General features: G+C 36.1%; 1 protein-coding gene across 4 annotated transcripts in view; it reads left to right on the plus strand.

Moving 5' to 3' along the window:
• Window positions 1–15,384, plus strand: part of POSH (Plenty of SH3s) — a 36,791-nt gene that overhangs the window by 1,577 nt on the left and 19,830 nt on the right. For all 4 annotated transcript variants that reach the window (XM_053760360.1, XM_053760362.1, XM_053760363.1 and 1 more), the window contains exon 2: window positions 2,286–2,411. In XM_053760360.1, the coding sequence (XP_053616335.1) occupies window positions 2,298–2,411 (114 nt within the window). In that variant the 5' untranslated portion in view covers window positions 2,286–2,297. The remainder of the gene's footprint in view (window positions 1–2,285; window positions 2,412–15,384) is intronic.

A 15,384-nucleotide genomic window follows, 5' to 3' on the forward strand; every position in this document is an offset into this window, starting at 1 on the left:
AATTATTTCCTTAATTTTGAAAGCCAAAAAATATATTGTTAAATAAATTATTATTAATATAAATATAAAGTTACTCCACATAATAGCTAGCAGGTGATAGCAGAAAACCAGTGCTATGCTCATCACAGCTGTTAGCAAAGATTTTTCTCTGAGCTTATTAAATTTTTAAGTGCTTATTTGTTAGTTAAAAGTTTATTTTTATTTTAATATAGTGTTTTGTACACACTTATGAGCATGTGTGTGTTTAAGTTATTATTCTCTTCTGTTCATGCTCATAATATTTAGATTAAAAATGAATAATATCTATTACACCATATAAGAAGTAACCTGATAACTACCTAAAGGCATTATTTGCACGAATTCCTGGGAATTTAACACTAACAAGCACTTCAGCTCACGCCACATGTGAATGTTATGAAGAGGGCAATCTTTTGTTGTGGAAAGTTTGCAAATTGTGTTTATTGTTAGTGGTAAACATCCTGATAAGCCTTCAGGTTGGCTTAGAAAGAAGCGGTTCTCTAAGAATTTTATTGGAAGTATGATATGGAAATGTCTTTAGTAGGTGACATTTATACCTTCAACACCACACTGAATTTAATGTGAAAAATCAATTTCGAACGAAATTGGAGAAACTAGGTTCTGCCCACAGCTTTGCTTTTGTGGACTTCCCATGGAAGCAATTTTTTAAAAATCCTCCTTCATACTCCTATTTGCATGTGAAATTTCAACAAAACAGATTGAGTAGATAAAACATGGAGACATAACAAATAAACAAATACACAACCTTGGCATTGGAATCAACGCTCAGTTGTAATTAACAGTTGATCTCTTAAGATTGTTTTAATGTATGGGCTTCAATTATAATAATATGATACAATTTAGAAATAATTTAATTATAAGTTAACTATACTTAAATTTTTACAGAAAACTGTTAGTTTGAATTTATTATTGCCAATTGAAAAAATAAATTGCTGTTTTTTTTTTCTTCAATTATTTCACACTAGCTTTTGATCTCGTGCATTTATCTTGAAAACAGTTAGTACATCCAGGTTGAATTTGTACCCGATGACCTTCTCAGTACATAGGTATGCAAAATTTCAAGATGATTTGTTTGAGTTAATAAAGCGTGAAGGAAAACAAAGGTATACCTCATACTCAAACCTACACAGACAGACATGGGTTATCTTTCTGTACCTACTCTGATAATTTTGTGCATTTAGTTGACGTAGGTATAAAACAGGTTTCAACCGGTAACTGGGAGGTGTACTGCATCGAACCAAATTGGAGAGAGGCGTGTTTGGCGATTTGGTAGCCACAGAAAATGTGAATCAGAAAGCTAGTCGTCATAGTATTCAACTCCAAAAACATTTATTTTTATTAGTAAACAATTTTTATGATGTATAAAGAGATTATCGCAATGCAATTACGATCCGTCGCAAGTTGTTAATGAACTGGTGGATATCAATTAAATTTTGTTTCCGATTTCTTCCCATCCAATTATATATTTGACGCTAAAATTAATCGGCCTGTAATAGTGAAGTGAGATAGGCACTACACTAGTAGTAAGTTAGATAGGTAGGTACATCAAACAACATCGCTTTCTGAAGTACAGAATTCATAATTATATTAGATATTTTCTCTTAAAGTCTTTATGGGAAGGCGTGAAATAGACCCTTATTTTTTTTAGATATTCCTCCTTTTACTTATACTTTGCCGACTCAGCAACTCAAAGATGATCTTGAATTCCGATTCTGCTATTTTCCCGTTTCTTTCCTGTTGCCAGTGTTTTTTTTTTTTTATTTCTTCAGCAGGTAGCCACTAATTAACAAAGCCCCTCAACATGTTGAGTGAGCGTTACGATCGGACGATAAGAAGCGGGTATTCTGTTCCTACTTATTATGTGGTCGACGACCAGCCTCACTTTCTACCTGCCAGTATGGGCAGGTGGAATTTTCGCGCCATATCCAAATGTCACATCGATGCACTGTTACAAATAATTCAAATGCTTTCGATGGAACGCTCGGAAAGTTCGTTAAGTTTTTTATTGGCAGTTTCAGGTTGGCCTAAGGTCAACTGTTAAGAATTAAAAAAAAGGTTAAAACTAAGTCCACTGCCTAAATTAAGACAAAACTAAATAACTATGTTAAAGCCGTCGAGAGAGAATTAAATTAACACATATGGAAAGAAAAAACGTTTATTTGCTCAACTACAACAAAGGGTAGTAGGTACCTACCCTACTGCAAGATCTGAATACATAACCTACCCCTATGAATTTTTATCTCCAGGTCCAAACCGGGATGGATGAGGGTTTGCTAAACGACCTTCTAGAATGTTCCGTCTGCTTGGAGCGGCTCGACACCTCTTCGCGGGTGTTGCCGTGCCAACACACCTTCTGTCTCAAATGTTTAAAGGTAAGACTTCTAAGTTATAGTCGATATCAATAAGTGACGTTATTAATAAAGACTATGAGAAATAAGAACTAAGATCCCAACATGATCTTCCTCCGAAACTTCCCTACAAATGTCTGATGACGACCCTAAATTAGCATCCTATAGTGTCGCCCTTGAAAAAAGTCCATCATTTCTTCGCGATAAACTAAACTAAATTAAATGAAATATATTAGGACAAATCACACAGATTGAGCTAGCCCCAAAGTAAGTTCGAGACTTGTGTTAAGGGATACTAACTCAACGATACTATATTTTATAACATTATACATACATATTAGATAAACATCCATGACCCGGGCTAATCAGCAAAAGATCATTTTCCATTATGACCCGACCGGGGATCGAACCCGGGACCTCTCGGTTCAGAGGCAATCGAGGTCGTCGTTAACATGCATGTTTTGACCTTACAGTTTGGAATGTTGTACACATTTGGTCATATTTACAAAATGAGAGTGCTCAATCCGATAGATAAATTTACGACATATAGGTAGGCCTTTTGGTTTTGTAATATCAATTTTACATAACTTTCCTTTCACATTTTCAATAGGTTTAAACTCGAGTTTTTGCAAATGTTTTTGCAAAAAAAGCCGAGATATCATGAAATAAGGAATTTTGTTTAAAAATAGACCTTTGCCCAATTTTAATGAGACAAACACCACGCGGCTAGACTTCGTATTGAGTACCTACGCAAATACCACGTGATGTTATAACAAATTGATTTCCCGAAAGGATTATGTCATGTAATACAAAGACATGTTGTTATAGCGCGTCTTCATTTGAACAGATTATTTATACTTCATTTGAATATATATATATATGTGGGGAATAGCTAAGCCGTGACCGACATACAGGCCTGACGATGAGAATGAAAATAGTGCATTTTACAGCTAAATAGGACAACATAAACAACGCTGGATGGACAGACAGGGAAGACTGTGCTAGTTTAGTATCTATATATTAAAAGCGGTGGTGGTCAAGTGGTTAAGACGTGGCTTGTGATAGGAAGGTCCCAGGTTCGTATCCTACTCTTGCCACATGAGTTTGTATACCAATGTGACTCATGTATAGTAGTTTTTATACCACTTGCTTCTGGTGAAGGAAACATCGTGAGGAAATCTTCAAACTGTTTGATAGTTTAAGTTTTCACTAGTGTGTATGCGATTACTTGCCGCTAGACGTGATAGGTAGTCGTAAAGTCATGCCAGATGCCTTTAGGCAACTTGAATATAATCTGACACCAGTGTTAGTAATTAACACACTCGAAAAGAAGAATCCGTTTTGATAAATGCTTACAAGACGAGAGTTGCACACGCTCACATTCCACAATGCTGTTGAGATTTCGAAAATGAAAAAAGGTAGTTATGTAGCTGGCAGTTTTCCAAATTATCAGTAACCGTTGCCCCACGCTCCGCCCGCTGCCTATGTTTGATGTCGGTCATTAACTATATATCTATGCCAAATTTAACCAAAATCAAAGTTTTTGTAGATTAAACTCAATTAATATTGAAATCACGTTTAGATCAGCCAACTCTGCTCCAGTACACATATCTATATTCGTTACATCACTGCTGACAAAATAAACACACAGTTTGTCTGTCTGTACGTATACGATCAAAGTTGGTAGCGTTGAGTCGCGGAGGTTACAAAATATTATTTAGTGTGTCTTGGGAGCGTCTGCTTTTGTTATGTTTACCCGGCTTAGCCAAGTGGAGGGTAATGAGTTTAGCACTCTAGCTTGTATCGTACATGTATTTACGGGTGTTATAAAGTAGATGTTATGAATGTGGTTGTATTCTTTTCGTTGATAGATATTTTCGACGAAATATATTCTTATTGATTGAAACTGTATCCTAGTCTCTTACGAATTTTAACAGTTGTAGTTTGAGAGGTACAAATTGACGAATTATGATTAATTACGAATAGAATTCGAACCTGGGTCGCAAGGAGCGCGAGAAGCAGGACGAAGCCAAGCTCGCCCGTAGGTGACCAATCTCCGGCACACAGATATCTGGCACTCTCTGGTCAAAATTCATAAAGTTGTAAAAGTAACTTATTGAACTCTTTAAATTATATGAGATATTTTTGGGTAGTGTTACACATACGGCATTACACTATCCAGCATTAACAGGCCCTTTTCTGTCGTAAATAACCACTGGATTCCGGGCTTGAGTCATCAGTGAGTCTGGTACTTATGAGTCTCATTGAAGTCGACGATTTAGGAGCACTTACAAATGATAACGGGATATTGATTGGCTACGAAAGGCGCCTATCTGACTTAATATGACTCTTCATTTAATTACGCAGTTCTTAGTTTATTTTTAGATAACATCCGTGGCGTAGTGGTAACCATGCCCGTCCGCTATCTGAGGGCCCTGGGTTCTATTGCAAGCGCGGGCAAATCCCGATATTTCCATAGTTGCGAATTTTCTGGTACGCATCTAGTCCCATCCCAACTTCCCAACTATAATATTATGTAATAGTTTTTTTAGTTAAAGTAAATTAAATGACTTTATCTGCTCAACCAATCTTGAAATTTCTTTTACATACATATATAGTTATTACAGAGTACAGAAAAGAGATGTGAAAAGGGAGGAAATAAAAAATAGACTACTCTTCTGCCTGTCAGCCATTACATACACAAGGACACACCAAAGTAGCCTTATACAAAGTCGCGAATAGTAATGTGCCAGTCACCATAGGCAACAACGGCCAGGGAAATATATACGGAGATTGACATACTACTTGGCTACTTTTCATTCATAAAAAGTGCGTGTCCCGTGGAAAATTCACGTGGGCGAAGCCGCGGATAGTGTTATAAAGATTGGTTTCCACACCATTAAGACGACCCAAACCCTAGGAATGCACGTACAGGGTACCTACATGCATTTGTAGTGGGGCATCAAGCTAGTTACTACTTTAGTTATGAACCTGCTCACGCTGTCAAACTGTCATTCAAATCGGTGACTCAACCATTGTCATAAATCTAAAGTGTACATACGCGATAACAGACGAAATGGGTTCACTACGAGAATAGACCTCTCGAAGATTTTAATTGTAGATTGTACACTTATATGTGTTTTTGATCGAAATATGTGTTTTCTTGCCTTGTAAACAAATCTATTGAAGAAAAATATCTGTATACAAAAACTGTAAAATTCAAAAAATGTGGCAGGAACCAAAATCGAATTAAGCATTTTCTTCCAAGTTCTGTGTTTATACCGGAATATGTGAATATGAAAATGTAAATTATTATATGGTACACATTACTACACATAAATGATTTATTACATGTAATGTACTCGTACATATTTTTCAATAATAAAATGTAAGGAATAAATTAAAAGAATATATTAAAATATCACATGTGACTTGAGTGGGACATATCCGTCAGGGAGTAATGTATCCGGTCGGGAACACACGACGCCACAACTTGTTTTTTTTTTACTCTTGCCTGTGTATCGTCTATATAAAAATGTATAAAAACGTTTCTCTGCCTTTGACATGACGCATCTTTTAAATAAGTTAGACTAAATTTTAATTTTTCTTTGGAAAGATGAGACTCTCTCGATATTTCGCAAATATGCAATTTTATTTTAAGCCGCCTATTTCTATATTCTTCGTTATTTCTCTACAGGCCCATAGCATAGCCTTTCCCCCAGTTTGTGTATTTGTAACTTTTACTTTTAGTAAAATGGGAAATTCACTGAAACTAAAAGTTAAAAATTGGGAACAGTGCTTATTCAACTACAATTTTTGCTTTTTAAACAAAATCAACTTTCGCGTATGAAATAATGTTATGTAGTTGGGATTTAAAAAGAAAACACAAATGTTGTTATCATATCAGTTTAGTTTAGATAATGCTCTGTGTTAATATCTCGTAAGATGCAGCGGAAGTTGATGGTTGAGATAAAATTCAACGTGCACTTGACAATAATGTTATGATTTATTTAAATGTAAAAGTGTAAGAAAGATTGTCATAATAAATGTCTGTAAAAATGTTATGATTTGATCACAAATGTGTGATGATGAGAAATTCGTCACGTATTTAACGTGATCACCTTAGTTTTTGAACTAAAAAAAACGATTACCAATTCCATGACAACGTTTTGTCTCATGTCATTTGGCAATTTGACTTCGATAGATTATAAAGGTTTTTTCTGGGTTATGGCTCCATCGCTACAAATAAATCAGTTAAATTGATAGTTTCACGACAGTTTACAGTCTCGCGAGATGGATCACAAAGGAATGATTTACAATATTACGCTTACATAAAAAATTTGAACTTTCTGCTATATGGGACCTTTAGAGAAATAATGATTATGTCTTGGAATCGAAACAAAAGTTCCGCGTGACCGCTCATTCGCCGGGAAACGGTGCGTCAATTGGACAAGAGTTTTCTCACTGTTACACCGGAACGCCGGTCCGGCGATGCGTTTCCGTTTTGTACCTATAATGTTACATTATGACATTTCGTAATATTAAAAACAGCATTAGCCACATCCCGTAACGAATCGAGCAGAAATAGATTTCGTTTTTCAACATGTGCCTCGTATATATTTTTATTAATTTTAACCCACAGGATTATACATAGACCCGACCCGTTTGTATCCGGCGATTCCCATAATTCCTTTTTTCCAATTAAAAGACGTTTTGGTTCGACTTCAGTCACATCTATTAAGTTTAAACATGCTTTACATGTAAATTTTTATGTGACCAACATATGCTACGTACGTGCTCATTATGTACAACAATACTTTTACTGAATAAAGTTTTAAAGCATTTAGCACCCACGAAATATTCGATCATCAAGTACGCCGACATTTTATATCCAATACACTCTTAGAATCAATTATGCCTTGAGGGCCCTTTGAAATAACTGATATGACCTCTGCTTCAATTGTTTGACGCCTACTATCTCGTGAGGGATTTAAACTCGAATGTAAAACTGGATATGTTGTCCTTTGGGGTCACTTCCAAAAATATTATTCATCGGTGATCCCGACTAATATTATAAATGCGAAAGTAAGTTTGTTACCTCTTCACACATTATCTACTGGACCGATTGTTATGAAATTTGGTACACGGGTAAAAAATAACACATAGGGTACTTTTTATCCCGAAATTCCCACGGGAGCGGAGCCCCGGAGCGCAGCCAGTTGAGATATAATCTCATGTGGCACGAGTAGTATTTGAACCTCGGACCGGTTCAAATTCTACTCATTTATCAAACGACCATCACCGCTTTATACTTACAACGAAGCAAAAACGCCGCATTTCTATTGCTCTAATTAAAAGTTAGAAGTTAAAATACGTGGGGCTGAGGCAGACGAATGGTAAGCTTCGCCACTTTCCGAACGGAAAACAAAACGCCCCGCCCCTTTACGTGACGTCTACGCACGCACTTCATTGTAGGTGCATATTGATACACTGGGTCCTTCGCTATATTTGGCCCGTGATAAATACTACTGAAAGTACACAACCTTGTAAGAAAGTTGATTACTTCTTGCGAGTAGACAGCAGCCCTCAATTTTGTGGTTTGGTTGGAAACGCACAACAGACTTCAGGGTGTGTCGGTTGATTGAACGTAGGTACATTGAGCTGGTCGCTATATTATACCTATTCTGATGTCATTTCCATTGCTGTCTATTAGTGATTCTTAGAATTTGTAAGTTAAGAATAATTTAACCCATAAAATTACACCATTAATATTATATGGGAATACTAACGATTCTGGGAATTAATCGATATTCGATATCGGCCATTGATTGCGATTCTCGAGTCGCATTCTGAAGCATTGTTGTCGAGTATTGCGTCAGGGTTGATTCTTAATTGTTATTTGTATGTTAGTGCATCTTATTATTGTTTTTACGTTTGTTTATTTACAAGCTTTTATTTAACTTCCAATGTTCAGTTCAAATTTCGTTGCAAGATTCCACATCTTGCAACGAAATTTTGAAGCAGATTTATCTTCAAACAATTTAGCTGAAATTTATTTAACTACGTTAGTTTGGATGACAATGCATTATTATTAAATGCATGTCCTAGGTGATGCACTCAGGATTGGCTCCCCAAAGGTTCACTGCACGGACGTTATTTTTTTTTGTACATACCATAGATAAATAAATATAATAATTTTATCTATGGTGCATACCTATTCTCTTTCACACTATGTTGTCACGCCTAGTGTACATATTTTCCTTCACACATCATAACATATCTCTAATAGTTGCATAGATCCCATGAGAGAATCATTCTAATCTAATCAATTTAAATATTTTAACGTAGCTAGTTAATTTTAATCAATTCTAATTAGATAGTTTGTATGTTTATAAACTTGATGTTTATAATTGACAAGACTCGACATATTGAGCAATTGTGTGGTACAGTCAACAGCACATCAGTAACCAAATCATTAGGGTAACTAACCCCTGCTGGGGGATTAAGTATGTAAACCGCAAATCAAACATGACACAATATGGATACAACACATGCCCATTAAAACCCAAGATTATATATTTTGTGTGGGATGGTACCATTGCTATCCACATACATATAGTTAACTAGCAGCCCGTCCCGGCTTTGCTCGAGTAAAAACATAGCAAATTATATACCTAGCGAATTTTGAGATAAAATATAGCCTATAGCAATTTTGGATAATGTACCTTTCTAATGGTGAAAGAATTTTTGAAATCGGTTCGGGAGTTTTGAATATTACCCGCCTCAAACAAAACATACAAAGTCACAAACTCACAAACGTAAGCATCTGTGAGTTTGTGACTTTGTATGTTTACCTCAGTATAATAATAATATATAATAATAATAATAGTATAGACTAGATGTTGCTCGGGGCTTCGCTCCCGTGGGAATATTGAGATAAAATATAGCCTATAGCAATCTTGGATAATGTACCTTTCTAATAATGAAAAAATTTTTGAAATCAGTTTTGTACTTTCGGAGATTTCCCGCCTCAAACATGAAAACTCACTACAAACTCACAAACGCTTACCTTTTTATAATAATAATATAGATAATACATATCTTGTTCGACAGCTAGGGCCCGAAGGATAACAATTTAGAAGACATGCAAAATTGAAAATATTCTGCCTATGACCGTTAGTGACTCATTCGTTCGGTCAGACAAACTCGTTTCAACAGAATGCGAGCGTGCACAGGTATTCGTTTAGGGCTCACGTGCATACTCTAGACTGCGCTAGTAATAACTGTTATGTAATCGACTGTTTCGTCTATATCGATGTGGTTTTGTTATAAAAACGTAACTTTTCCTTGATTCGGTCGAGTAAAGTTAATACACTACATCCTTTGATTCGGCTGCTTTGTAAGTTTAAATGTGTATGGATCAAGTTTTTGTTTCAAAAGTAGCCTCAGTGGCGCAGTGGTAAAGTGCTTGCCTCTGAACCGAGAGGTCCCGGGTTCGATCCCCGGTCGGGTCATGATGGAAAATGATCTTTTTCTGATTGGCCCGGGTCTTGGATGTTTATCTATATATGTATATATTATAAAATATAGTATCGTTGAGTTAGTATCCCATAACACAAGTCTAGAACTTACTTTGGGGCTAGCTCAATCTGTGTAATTTGTCCTAATATATTTATTTAAATATATTTATTTAGCTTATCTGGAGCCCACAGGCTGAAAAAGACACCATCCTAAAATAGCAACTGCTAAAAACGACAACATCCTCAAACGACTACTATCAAAAATTATAACTTTCAAAAACGGCCGAAACTTCCAAGAAAATGGAAAGATAACATTTTAAAATCGATAAGTTTTTATACTTTGCTAATTTCGTCAACATGTTTACAGAAGGCCTGCCACGAAACATGCAAACGCATAGCACGTTACTGACATCCACATGTCTGTCTCTTTTTCCCAAAAAGAGAGAATGTGGACGCAATCACGTGCTACGTGTATTATATTTCATGGTAGCCCCCTAGAAATGTATCCGCAACATGCTTCGTTAAAATATCGACTTGTTTCTAATTTTATTCTAATGATGACAGAAATAGCACAAGGCTTGGGGACTTTATTCTCAATGTAATTAATTTTTTTTTTCGTATTTATCGGACAGTTTAGACCTGTTTAAGATTCGCTTCATTACATATTTGTTGCCGCCAAAAACATTTAATCTTCGAAATGAATGTAAAATTAAATATAAACGGTCTTAATGAATATCAATATTTTTGCTCTTGTCACAAGTTGTTATAGCAGTAATGAAAATATTGAAACGAGATAATACACTGGATTGTATATAATGACCAAGAGTTCAATAAAGTGGTTGGCCCCCAACTGTGAAAAGATCGCTTTGATTCCGAGACTCTTTAGACAATTTGGGTATTAAGTATTTTTTTTAATAACTTAAGAAAATAAATTTAAACTCGCTCGATTTCAATCACAATTAAAATCAGAGTCGAAGCATTTTTTATACTAACAAACAGGCCAATTGGCATGCGGCCCCACCTGATGGTACGTGGTCACCACAACCTATCAATATTCAGAAATTAATCCTTTTACAGACGTTTTATCGCATCAATTGTATTCTATTACAAAAAATACTTTTATTTTTCTAAAAAAGCTACAAACTACTCCCTAATAAGCTCAATTCAATTCTGTGCCCAATTCATACAAAATTACTTTGAAATATATACAATTACCATCGATTCGCATGGCGATTCTGCGTTGTAAATAGAAGAATGTCCGGAAGACACATTATGAAATAGGCCCCGATTAAACAAAACAATTCAAAGTTATTTAAACCACCATTGAGGCGTGTACGGTTCCCGTCCTAGAGTAGGACCACTCACCTTGGCAGTATTGGATGATGAGGGAAAGGTAACCCTCTCTAAGTTTAGCGTTTTTCCGGTTTCTTAGCGTCGGAGCCCAGGGTGCTCTTATTTACTTCAACGTCAAGCAAGTCATTTTTGAATTCGCCCTACTGACTGCCAGACCTGGCTAGAACGTCATGAACGACTTTGTTTCCTACGTAACTTGCCGGTTTACTCAAGAGATGGTCGTACTAGCTTAGCTGGAGTTTATCTGCTGGGAGAAAGTTAACCTGATGGTTAACTTTCTCCCAGCAGATAAACTTCAGCTATAACTGTGAGGCAAATTTGTCTGACAACTAGGAATGCCGATGATGAAGTGGAGACGAAAAAGTAGGACCCTGGGCTCCGACGCTCAATGGCTGCGGAAGAAACCGGAAGAACGCTCCCATGAGAGACGAGGTTGTGAGGCAAATTGACCTTGCCATGAGATAAGATTATGAAACTACAAGAGAGACGACAGGTGCCTGTTCCCTGTTGGAGACAGTTCAATAACCCAGTGCCCCCAGCTGAGCGCACGCCATTCGGAATCTAAACGTATAGAGATTATGTCAGATACATAATTCTGTCGCCGCCACAGAAACCTAAGTTAAATAAAACTAGTTTTTTTTTAGCCCACAGTTCCGAACACGGGAGGCCTATGTTTATTAGGATTATTAATCGTATCTGTTCCAAATTTAATCAAAATCGGCGCAGCGGTTTAGCCTTAAAATCGTGACAGACAGACTTTCGCATTTATAATACTAAGTAACTGTGGTTGGAAACAAGGAGGCTTTTGCCCAGCTGTAGGACCTGAGAGCTACATTTAAAAAATACTAACAAAGCTACAAGCTACCTTGTAGGTACCGATTTTTTATTTATTTTCACTCAAAAACTAATTAGATCAAAAATACAAACACGAACAATAAAAAAAAACAGTCCACAAGGTAGGTACCCTTGCCCGTGGAATGTCACAAATACAAATGTAGCCAAGTAGTGTGACGTTCTAACGTGGTATTGATTACTGATTGTCCCACTTACTGCGCGACTTATTTTAAGCGTTGGAGTCGAAGTTAGTGTGCTACTTACACGGTCGTCTGCAGCTTGTTTGTGCTAATTTTTTTACAATATCCTAACTATCCCAACTAATGTTATAAATGCGAAAGTAAGTTTGTTTGTTACCTCTTCACGCTCTATGTACTCCACCAATCTTCTTGAAATTTTGCATACATGTAGTTTGAAGTATGAAGAATAGGGTACCTTACATCCCGAATAATTAACGCGGGCCAAGCCGCGGGCAGAATATAGTACTCAATATACCGCTGACAAAAGGAAACCTAGAACGAAGAACTCATATCGACGTTCCATATTAAGTCCGATCAGCTGATCGGCCATTTTGTATCGGAGAACTAAAACTGTTATCAATTTTGACTTACAATTCTTTTGGAAACCTTTGTTTTGGTTGAATGAATTTCATAATTTCGTAATCCGTTTCTACTGAATAAAGTGCAGTTATAAAAATATTAACTTTATGATAAAGATAAGAGAGACTTCTCTATCGCTGTTTCATGCAGAGTTGTGATCTCTATAAAAAACTTATATCATGTTAAAGCGAAAAAAGTATCTATATATACTAATACTATAGTGTTAAAGCGAAAAAAGTATCTATATATACTAATACTATAGTTCTTGTCTGTATGTTCGCTTTCATAACATAATGCTAGAATGATAAATATCAGTGAACGGCTAAAAAACATCCATCCAAACATTCTCATAAACTTTCAACAGTGTATAATGATTGAAAAGTAAGATCAATAGGATCGCCATAATGATTAATCAAGTACGTAGAAAATACAAAGAACTAATGCTAGTTCAAATATTTTCTTTCTCTTTTTATTTGTGATCTTTTCTCGTTTGTGACATGTCATGTCACGTTCAGCTGACCTGCTATTATGCTTGAAATAGCCCGACCTTAGCTTGCACCCTGTTTATTTTGGTGCACTATTCGAGGGGATGTTGCATAGATAAATAAACTATATATTACTAGGCTTGCCGGATCCAAGCTTATCATTTCCTGGATGCCTGGGGCCACGAACGAAGTCAGTTTTGGTGTCCGATCGATCAGAGTTTAAACTGCCTAGAACCGTTGCAAATGAATATTATTTTTTACTTTCTCTTAAACAGTTCGACATAGATGTAATTACATCGTTTATATTTGGCTTGGTTTGACTAATGATTAAAAATTAAACGAGGTTTTCACAAAAGTGAACACAAGCTAGTGAAGTGAAATTACTGGACACGGGACGCAATATTCCGGAACTTTCTTTTAACTCTTGAAGGTTGCGACAGTAAAAATATTATTATCATCTCTTGGCCAGCATCGATGTAGCTTCATGATTTTGATCCAGTACCCTCTGTTTCTATAAATTCTACGTTGTAAGAGTTAAAGATTGTTAATGTAATTATTTCCTATGTGCAAAATGAAGTCAAGGTTGATATATATTTCCATAATTCTGCAGAGATATCGTAACCTTAAAAAGACTACGTAAATCTGCCGTATCTATTACCTTGAGCCGAAACCAATGATCGAGATACGATAAGTTATGTAGTCTAGATATACTTCTAGAGATACTGGAAGATTGGAAGATTACTAATAATTGTCTTACATTATTTTACGCGTCATTTCTTTTATCATTTAGTTAAAAAAAAAAAAAACTATCGCTTCCCAAAAGCTAGTACCTATTTGTCAATTCCCGGACAGCAAAGTGAAGTTACTGAACACGGTACAAGAGGTAAAATTCCGGAACAATCCCGGATTTCCCGGCCCTATGGCAACCCTAATCCCGCGATTTCCGCGAGAAATCTCTCAAAAATCGTTTCACTACATTTTATTGTGCAGCGAGGAGTTCTGATTTACATTATTAGTGATTCCAACTTGAAGACATCAATCTCGAACTGAGATAAAGCTGAGTCAGCGCTTGAGACAGTTGAAGCCGGCTTGACACGGAATCGCTTTTAGTGCTGACTCAGCGCTTTAAGCTTTACTTCTGGTGATACCGCTTAGTCTTTGCTAATTAATTCAATGTTTATATTTAGAGGCTCTCTCCGTTAATGGAACATTGACCCGGTCCCGGTGAAACGGGACACACTTTGTTCTTCTCCCAGAAGAAACTACTTTTTTTAGCGGCTTATTATTTGAAAGTACACTTTTAATGAAAAGTCGAAACTTTGATCTATAGAGGACGTATTTGTCGCGTTATATATTATAAAATGAAGTTCTCCTATCGCGTGTCTGTACGGACGCGATAAACTCAAAAACTATCGGACGGATTTTTATACGGTTTTCACCAACAGATAAACGATTCCTAAGGAAGGTTTAGGTGTATGATTTATAATGCTTTTACCCAAGCGAAGCCGGAACGGCACGCTAGTATACATATATGTATGTATTTTTTCTTATCGTATTAATAAATTGAGTTCACACAAACGCTCAATTAATGCACTATAAAAATTGCCTTTAATTAAAAGCATTGTGTATTAACGTAGGCTCGCTTAGTCATTGTTTCATTTTAAAAATAAAAATTGAATCATTGTTAGGATCATCATTAAACATTAGTCATTTTGTGAAATAACTATGCGTGGGAATGCCCTAAGCCCTATCAAATCATTAAGGATATAAATTACTTCAAATATAAGTTTATCAATAAAATTAATTCATATCAGCTAAACAAGCGATGCATAGTATCGTGATATGTAATTTTGACGATTTGACGTTGACTTACGATAATTTTGATGAAACATTTGTAAAAATATTTGAGTATAGTTCTCCCGTGGATGTCGTACGAGGCGATACGTTCCGCACGTTCCCGAACGCAATCGGGATGAGGAAGATAAATATTTCTCAATATTTACATTCCAAAATGCATTATGCAAATTCACACACCACTGCTGTGCTGCTGACCCATTTTTTTACAAGTCTACAGACCTGCGATTGTTTCGTCTACGACAGGTACATACATACAGGTTAGGTTTGGATTTAGCAGCAGGTAGGCACAAAATCCCACATCTAAATTTGGGTTTTTGTGCCCACCTGCTGCTAAATGGGTTATGGAGAT

The sequence above is a fragment of the Plodia interpunctella genome, chromosome 20, assembly GCF_027563975.2.
Source record: "Plodia interpunctella isolate USDA-ARS_2022_Savannah chromosome 20, ilPloInte3.2, whole genome shotgun sequence".
Lineage (NCBI taxonomy): Eukaryota > Metazoa > Arthropoda > Insecta > Lepidoptera > Pyralidae > Plodia > Plodia interpunctella.